The sequence below is a fragment of the Podarcis pityusensis genome (assembly GCF_964106645.2).
Source record: "Podarcis pityusensis genome assembly, chromosome: Z".
Classification (NCBI taxonomy): domain Eukaryota; kingdom Metazoa; phylum Chordata; class Lepidosauria; order Squamata; family Lacertidae; genus Podarcis; species Podarcis pityusensis.
In genome coordinates this window covers 23,258,927-23,267,721 of record NC_138044.1, presented here as the reverse complement: position 1 = coordinate 23,267,721, position 8,795 = coordinate 23,258,927, and the positions used below count along the sequence as shown (strand labels likewise).

The 8,795-nt window shown below is 43.7% G+C and overlaps 1 protein-coding gene across 3 annotated transcripts in view; it reads left to right on the top strand.

Moving 5' to 3' along the window:
* The first annotated feature begins 3,665 nt into the window (after nt 1-3,665).
* The window catches only part of LOC308467959 (vascular endothelial growth factor receptor kdr-like), a 188,354-nt gene continuing 183,224 nt past the window's right edge, over nt 3,666-8,795 (top strand). For all 3 annotated transcript variants that reach the window (XM_080989737.1, XM_080989734.1, XM_080989733.1), the window contains exon 1: nt 3,666-4,060. In XM_080989737.1, the coding sequence (XP_080845863.1) occupies nt 3,997-4,060 (64 nt within the window). In that variant the 5' untranslated portion in view covers nt 3,666-3,996. The remainder of the gene's footprint in view (nt 4,061-8,795) is intronic.

Here is an 8,795-nt window from a genome sequence, read left to right as displayed (position 1 = left end):
ACTTAATGCTTGCACAGTGCAGCAGTTGCAGGCTCAGGTTGCATGGGTGATTCCTGGATTTTAACCCACCCTGGGAAGTGGGTTACCTGATGTGGTATCTACATAAGACTGAATGAGAGTGCAGGACATGCCTGCCAGGTGGATGAACAGGTAAAGGGTAGTCTTGTTCACTGCTGCACATAGGGGAGTGATTGGACAAAATAATCAACCAGCTAGGCTGAGAGATGCAAACTAGGAAGTCCTCAGTTGAACCCCTCCCCAGCCTTTGAGCATGCCAAACAGGTCATGTACTATTTATTCGTAAAGGTGAATGAATTGCCTCTCCGTCTGGACAATAATAGTAGCAACAGTAATAACAATGGTTATTAACACATAGTGGTCAGCACCACCTCTATTTCTGCTTGTCATCTGAGTCAAGTAAGGTCATTGTGCAGGTAGTGATGGACTGCTTACAGGTCATGGGTGAGATGAGGGCCAGTGAATTGCAACTGAATTCCAACAAGATGGAGGTACGATGTGTGAGTGTCTCTTGTGTCTAGGCGTTGGGTGGACAGGCTGTACTAGATGGGGTTACACTCCCCTTGAAAGAACAAGTGTGTAACCTGGGAGCACTCCTTGATCCAGCCTTGTTACTAAAAGCCCAGGTAGCTCTGGTGGCATGGAATGCTTTTTCCTAGCCTAAGCTGGTATGCCAGCTGTCGCTGTTCCTAGTCAGAGATAGCCTGGCCATGGTGACACATGTTCTGGCAGCCTCTTATTACTACTGCATTGTGCTTTAGAATGGGCTGCTCTCGAAAGCAGTCCAAAATGAAACTGCCAGGGTATCCACAGAGACAGTTGTAAAGAATCATATAACTCTAATCCTCATAAAGTGCCACTCATTGCCAGGTGACTTCTGGTCTGAATTCCTCCTGTTGACTTACAAAGTCCTAAGTGGCTGGGGGCCCAGGTATCTGAAGAAGCCAAAGATACAAAGTCCTCCCCTTTCCATAGTATCCTTGCAACAACCCTGTGAGGTAGGTTAGGCCGAGGTCACCTCCAGGCTGTCAACATTTTGTGGGAGGGATTCCACCGAAATTTAGATTTGTACATTTAAGGTGGAACTATAAAGTACTCTATTGCTCTGGCACGATAAATCTGCTTTAAAAAAAGACTTTGTGGTGATGGGGAAATGCACTACAAAGGGTGGAATAAATGACCACATAAATGGAAAGGCATAACCACTGCATAAGCAAATCAGGACGGATTCGGGATTAATTGTTCTTATTATATTATTATTGCTACAATTAATTTAATACATTTATAACAAGACTAAAACCCTAACAAGTGGGCACATGCAGTAAAGACCCATTTATCCCACTGGGAAAGACTGTTGGAACGATAATATCTTCAGCTGTTTCCAGAAAGAACAGATAGCGAGTGCTTGCCTGTATTGCGACAGGAACACTATTCCACTGCACAGGGGCAACCGCTAGCAAAAGCTCTGCTCTGCATTACTGTGAAGTGAACTTCTGAGGACTTTTGAACTTGCAGGAGAAACTCTCCTGTAGGCTGCAGGGATCTACTGGGTGTATAAGGAATAAGGAGGTCTCTCAGGAAACCTGGTCCTGGGCTGTATTGAGACTTGCATGTTGACACCAACACCTTGAACTTAGCCAGGTAGCCAATTGGCAGCCAGCGCAAATCCTGCAAGCAAAGTGTTGTATGCTGAATGAGAAGGAGCTGTGGGGAAAATAGAAATGCTAGATAGAAATCCAGCTTGCATTTAAAGGCGTGCCTCTCAAATCCACACTTTCCAAAATAATATGTGAACAGAAACACAGTCATCCTTTTGAAATTCGCACTTCTCTGATTTTTGCAGCATGGCTCCCCAGCCAAGAAATGTCAGCAAAAATTATTGTATATTATTATATATTGAATTTGTACAGGTCTCAGGGCAGTTACAACATAAAACCACAATACAAAAACACAAAATGCATAATAAAACAAAAACAACCCAATAACCGCCCCTCCAAAAATGCATTTACACGGGTAAAGTGTTTGCAAAGATTATATATTAGTGAAAATGACATTCAAAAATGCATAATATCAGGAAAATAGAGCCAGTGTGGTGTAGTGGTTAGAGTGTCAAACCAATACCTTGGATACCAGGGTTCAAAGCCCTACTCAGGGGTGATCCTGCGGTAAGTAACCACCTCTCAGCCTCACCAACCTCACAGGGTTGTTGTGGAGATTAAATGAGGAGAGGGAGAACCATAACTCCTCAGAGAAAAAGATGGGATATAAATGCAGTAAGCAAATAATAAATAAATGCAAGTATATGTTATTGATTATGAAATACATCAAATAAATTATGGAAAGAGTGCTTTATATTTATTTTAACCTAGGAGTATAACAGGTAACAAAAAGGGTACATCTTTTGGATAAGCTTTTGTCTAGCAAGATTATTGTTATTGTTATTGCTCTTTTGTTGTTTTCTCTTATGAGTAATGATCTTATAAATTTTGTGGTATAATTATGAATGCTGTTATCATAAGAATAATAAATAAATGAAAACAGAATAAAGTGCCAGGAAGGAGGCAGTCAGGAGAAACCAGGCTGAATGTTTACTGCCGTATAACCTTCCCGCAAACAAGTTGGAACGTATATCCTCAGTAAAGACTGCACACCATCTGACCTCCATGTCAGCTTTGTGTAGGCAAATCGGGATGAATGTTTATTAAACACATCAATTGGAGGAGCCCTGAGAAAAGGTCACTTGTGAGCTTTATGGCAAAGCAAGGATTTAAACTTGTCTCGCCAACAATACTCTAGCCACTATGCAAAACAGCCACCGTCCTCCTGCTTCGTCTTTTTTTCTGTTTTGCCACTTGCTGCTGCTGCTTGTTCAAACTTTGGAAGCAAAACTCAGGGCAAAGTAGTCTGGCATATAGAAATGTGTGGGTAGGTGGGTACGTCGAGAAATCTTGCCCAGACCTAAGCAACAGGAAGCGGCAGTACTCCCGGCAGCCGAGGAAAAGTGACAGAGGTGGTGGTGGTGGGGTCTCTCCCCCCCCCCCACTCTTCTCTCTTTCTGACGTCTCTCTTTCCTCCTTTTCTTTCGCTATAAAGAATTCCAGGCTTGCATTAAGCATCCCAGCAAAAGCAATCCGTCTGGGAGGAGCTGGAGAGAGAGAGAGAGAGAGAGAGAGAGAGAGAGAGAGAGAGAGAGAGAGAGTGTAATACCTACACTCTGATCTGTCCAGGACAAGCCCCAGACCTCTGAGAGGCAGCAGCAGAGCTGGTCGCGTCTTCCCGGCTTTGTGCCCCTCCGCCCCATCACAACATTAGATCCTCGTGAGTTCTTGGGAACTTAAAGCGGTTCTTTTTTTCTTTTCTCTCAAGCATCCTCACCATACCTTGGAAAGCCTGAGCAAGTTTGGAAGCTTCAAACTTCGGTCCCCGCACAGCGGGAGCTGCAGCAGCAGCACCTGTGCCTCCCGGGCTCACCAGGGAGAGCTCGGGTGAAGCTGCAAAGAAGCCCCCTCAAGCCGAGAGAGAGCTGCTTACTTTCTAGCAGAAATAATTGCAGCCCAGTGGAAGACTGCAAGAGAGAGACTTCTGTTGGGGTGTCTGCAAACTTTTGTTGGAGTGACTTGCTGATTATTTCCCCCATCGTTAACCACTTCTAGGGACTGCTCTTCCTTTATGAAACGAGCCACCCCAGAAAAAAAACACCTTCTAGATCAAAAAAGGATTTTTTCTTTCTTTTTTAAAACGAAAAATTAAGATTTGCATCAGCAGGAAAAAACAAAGAGAGATAAACTTTTTTCACCCCAGCAGTGAGTGGAGCAACAAGTGAGAACAGCGCTGGACGTCTCCTCCAGCCCAGACAGCTAGCTTGCTAGCAACTCAGCTTGTTTGCTGCTCAAGCGGGCATCCTTTGGCAGTACTCGTCGTCATCGTCGTCTGCCTCTTGGCACCTTTCAGAAGAATCCGCTTCAACTGCAACTGAAAATGTTGCCAGACCTCAGGGTTTCCCTGCTGCTGCCCCTTCTGCATGGACTGCTGTCGCTTCAAGGTAAGAGCGGCTTCTCTAGTGACTCAATCTGGTTTCATTTCAGTTCTTCTTTTTTAAAACAGGCAGGATCAACTTTCTGGGTTACCTGGCTTTCCCTCTCACACTCTCCACCTTCCAGGGGCACCTTTGCAAAAAGGCTCCTTGCTTTTATTTCTTCTTCCATCCACCTGTTTGGCTGAGAGTTACTTTTTGTAAGGCATGGCACACTTTGACAGCCACCCTTGACAAACAAGGGGTTTCCAAAGCCAGCCAGGCCACCTTGTTCTGGTGTGAACTGAGGATGAGGTGGATTTGGGTTGAAAGAGCCCTTAGGTGGGATTGGCACTTTGCAAAATCCCATCAGCCACTTTCATGTTGATCTTGGTCGGCGCTCCTTTAAAAATGTGGCCTTTGTTTTCAGCTCCTGGGTTCTTGGGCCTGGCTTCAAGGCATTCCCACTGGGCCAAAACATACACTGTCAGGGAGATTACTGGATAAAAGGAGCGAACAAATATCCCATGTATTTGTCCTCCCCCCCCCGCCCCCGCTCCCCTAGCCTCTGCTTCTTTTGCTTTCTTTCTCTGCCATGAATGCAAACGTTTTGAGGTTGCTTCACATATGCATGAATATGACTTAGTGGCAGGGCACATGTGGTACATAGTTGTCAACATTTCCCTTTTCTTGCAAGGAATCCTATTCGGAATAAGAGAATTTCCCTTTAAAAAAAGGGAAACGGTGACAGCTATGATGTGGTACATGCAGAACATCCTGAGTTTAATTCCTTGCATCTCCAGTAATGGGAAACACCTACCTGTGCAAGGAAAGCTGCTGCCAATCAGAATATGCAATACTCTGATTTAAATGGACCAGTGCGCTGATTCAGCAAAAGGCCGGTGTCATATGCTGAAATATGCCCTGTGGGAGAATGTACCCTCAGTGGGGTAGTGCAGGCTTTGCATATAGAAAGCCCCAAGTTCAATTCCTAGCACTGTGCTGGATGGACCAATAAGCTGACTTGGTATAAGGCAGCTTTCTCTCTTCCTAAAGAGACAGGACAGAAACGTGGCATATGTTGGTATCTTGTCCGTGGATAACTGAACCCTTGTTTGTTGCATGCAACCTGCTGTTCAACATTTTGCAAAGGACAATAAGAAGCTGCCTTGTACCAAGTCAGATCACTGGTTCATCTAGCACAGTATTGCCTTCACTGACCGGCAGCTGTTATTTAGTATATTGGAACATAGGAAGTAGCCTTATACCAATTGACCATAGGTCTGTTTAGCTCAGCATGGCCTTCCCGGGGTTTAGATGGGGGACTATTAGGATACCCTTAGGCACATGTAGCACCCCTCTTCTCTCCTTATCAAGGATCCCTGTTTGATCTCTCTCCCCAAATCATGCATTGACAAGATTTCTCCTGTGTCATCTCTATGTTGCACTTATTTTCTCTGCCCTGCATTGGCTTTTGAAGCAGGTCATATTAGCAGGCTGACCATAGCAGGTTTGTTTGCTTGCTGTTGTTGTTGGGGTTTTTTTTATTTATAAAAACTAAATAGGATGTTTAGTTGAACTGTTTGTATTTATTAAACAGCAGCTGCAACTCTTTACATATCCACGTGAACAGATGAGATGGCCTTATACCAAGTCAGGCAATTTGTCCATCTAGCCCAGTTATTTGCAACTCTGATTGGCAGCACCTGTAGTTAATACCCCCTTTTAACTAGAGGTGCTGGCCTGGGACTTCTGCATGGAAAGAAAGTGCTCTGCAATGAGGCTAGAGTCCCTTCATATGGAGGTGGGTAGGTTATATCCCAGGGAGAGGGGAGGAAAAGGAAGCACAGTGCTTAGATGCACGTGTGTCAGAAGCAAGATGTATACAAAGATATGGGGACAGAGTTAACTTCCGGAGTTTCCAATGACAGAGTTGAAACTTGAAGAATTTTGATACACACCTGTGCTTTGAAAGGGATCCCCATAGTCTCCCCAGAATGTGAATGTGGGACAGTAATCCCACAGGGGCCAGAACGTCAGTGTTCATTGGGGACAGTTTGAGCATTAACCATTTGCAGTAAAAGGTGCAGTGCCTGAAGTGGATCCAGGTGACATTATAACGCTTTCTGAGGTGGCTTAGTCGTGATGCAGTCATGTGGTGGAGAAGATGTACACATGAACATATGCAGATTGCCCTTTGATTTTGCAGCTAGCCATCATATACTGTGTTTATGTGTATATAAACCCCTCTCATCCAGGTCCATGCTTTGTGGCTCTTATGCAGCATCCCAAATGCACATGTTATGGCAACCATCTCTGCATTTGGTTTGTAATAAGAGTAATTCCCTCTTCGGGTGCTATGCTGGTAGCACAGAAACAGCTCTGAAAATCACTCATATATCCACTTTCCAATAGAACATCTAAACCAGTGGTTCCCAAAGTGGGAGGTGGGATTACCTAGAGGGTCACTAAGAGGCAAGGGGTGGCAGGGGGACACTGGGAGTGGGTCCTTCTAAAGTGTGATGATCTCTTATTTATGACTGACCAGGCTAGAGCCTGGAGCAAAACACCTTCCTCGCTTCAAATTTAAAGTTTTACTACTCTTACTGCTTTCAAAGCTTTTTCCTTTGGTCATGTTTTCCTGCATTTGTCTCAAGTCACAAGATAGCCTCTTATTGGGTATAGCTATTGATTTTATTATAAATTAGTTCGGTAAGTAGTTATCTATAAATACTTTAAGCTATAAATTTGCTTCACATTTCTGTTTTCATTTGTAATAATGCACAAAAATATATTTCTTGAAATATCTGGCATCACTGGATCAAGTTAACCAGTTTTCTGGAATTAATTAAACTAAATAGTTTTAACTGGATTTGCAGTAAAGGTGTAATTAAATGTTACTGTTTTGAATTTTATTGTGTTATTATCTTCTTTAGTGGGTCATGCAAACTGCAATTCTGAATAATGCTTTTTGTAGGGTAGAGTAAGGGGCACTGGGGATGAGTTTATGAAACCAAGGGGGTGGTGAAATGAAGTACAAAGTTAGTCAATGGCCCATAGGCAGGATTTCACTTGTGCTGGGGGGCTTGGGGGGGCAGTTTGTGTGTGTATGTCAGCCCGGGCATCCATATTTAATGCCAGAATGGAATCTGGAATATATGAAGTAAAAATGCATTCTCAAAGCTGGTGCAGAATGCATCAAATTAGGCATGGTGTGTGCCTAAAGGCTTCTAAATAGTCATGTGTTTGTTCCCAAACAGACTTGCACCCCAAATGCCTTTTCTCAAAATTAAGTACTCATTAAAGCCAGACCTGCATTTCAGTAGTGCCACTTATTCTGATCTTGCCAGCCTCAAAATTTCAGTTTGACTTCTGAGGTGTCTGACACGCCACCTGTCTGGATGCATCCTTTATCTGGAATAATTTTCCTGCAAGTTATTCCAGCATTTGGTACTTTCAATTAAGGGGACAGATCCCCAATGCTATTTTTACTTTGGGTTAAAAAAACCTGTCCCCTGCTTCAGTACTCCCAACTTTGAACACCGATTATATTCTTCACCCTATCAACAAAGCAAGGGCCCCTTAGCTATTTCTGGAGGGGTAGTTCTGTTAGTCGAATAAGAAGAATACTTTACCAAGTGGTCAGTATGAAATGAACGTACGGGAAGCTGGGATGCTAAAAAGATACTGGCACATGGGCACACACTTGTGCATGTTTTTTATCAGCAATGCTTAGGCATGGAATAGGGAATGTAAAGGGTTCTATCACACATTGGGTTTAGAGCGTCTTTTGGTTAATGTAGTTTCTGATAAGCAGGTGTCCATGCTGATAGCAGGAGAAAGACTGAAAGGCAACTTGAGCTTCATGTTCACTCTAGGATGTGTTTATAGTGAGGCTGAGAGAAGGAGAGAATAGTTCTTTCAGAATTAATGGCTCCAAAGTAGAAGGAGGGTGGATTGACAGAGGGCTGCTCTTGTGTAGAAGCCTTCATTGGGTATGCACTGCTGTCTGGTCGTACAGATGTGTTCATTACCTATCATAGCACAGAGCTAGGGAGTGACTGTTCCTGCTTAAGTTCTGACAGTTTCATCAAATGGTAATGATAATGGTTGCTGCACTTGTCTGAAGAGAGGGCACTGGTTGGGGGAAATCATTCAGCCTAAAGTTGAACGGTTACAGAGTTCAGTTTGGTTTCCTTTATAGACACAAGTATTTCAAAAATGCTGTTGACTTAATTGGCCAGGATTTTCCTAGATATGTTTCCAATTACAATGCTTTTTCTCTTCGCTTTGAAGCAAAGCAGAACTGGAGATGTGCACATTAATACCGGGGGCTGGCACTAGATGGCGGTTCCTGCTAGAAACATTTTCGTAGTTGCTACAGATGCTAGGTGGAAATTCAGGAAGATGCCTCCTATTGCTGCACTACTGCATTTGCACATAATGCCAAACCATCATTTAGTGCTTGTGTGCAGGAGCCTCAGGCTTATGTCCTCCCTCACTTTCTTCTCGGCATGGCTGCATGGAAGGTGTTGTAAGCTTTTGCTTCCAGTTTCATCTAGCTGCATTTTGAGGTTAAGAGACTGGACAACCTGTAGTTAATTTTAACAATGGTTTGTCTGAGCAAGCCACCTTTGAACTGTGGTGTATTCCAGTAAACCATAAATATTAACCTCATTTCCCTGTTAGGACATCATGCAAAAGTGTTGTTACTTGAAAACTGAGGGAAATGCTCCTCTTCATAGCTGAGCTTGAGACTTGTGCA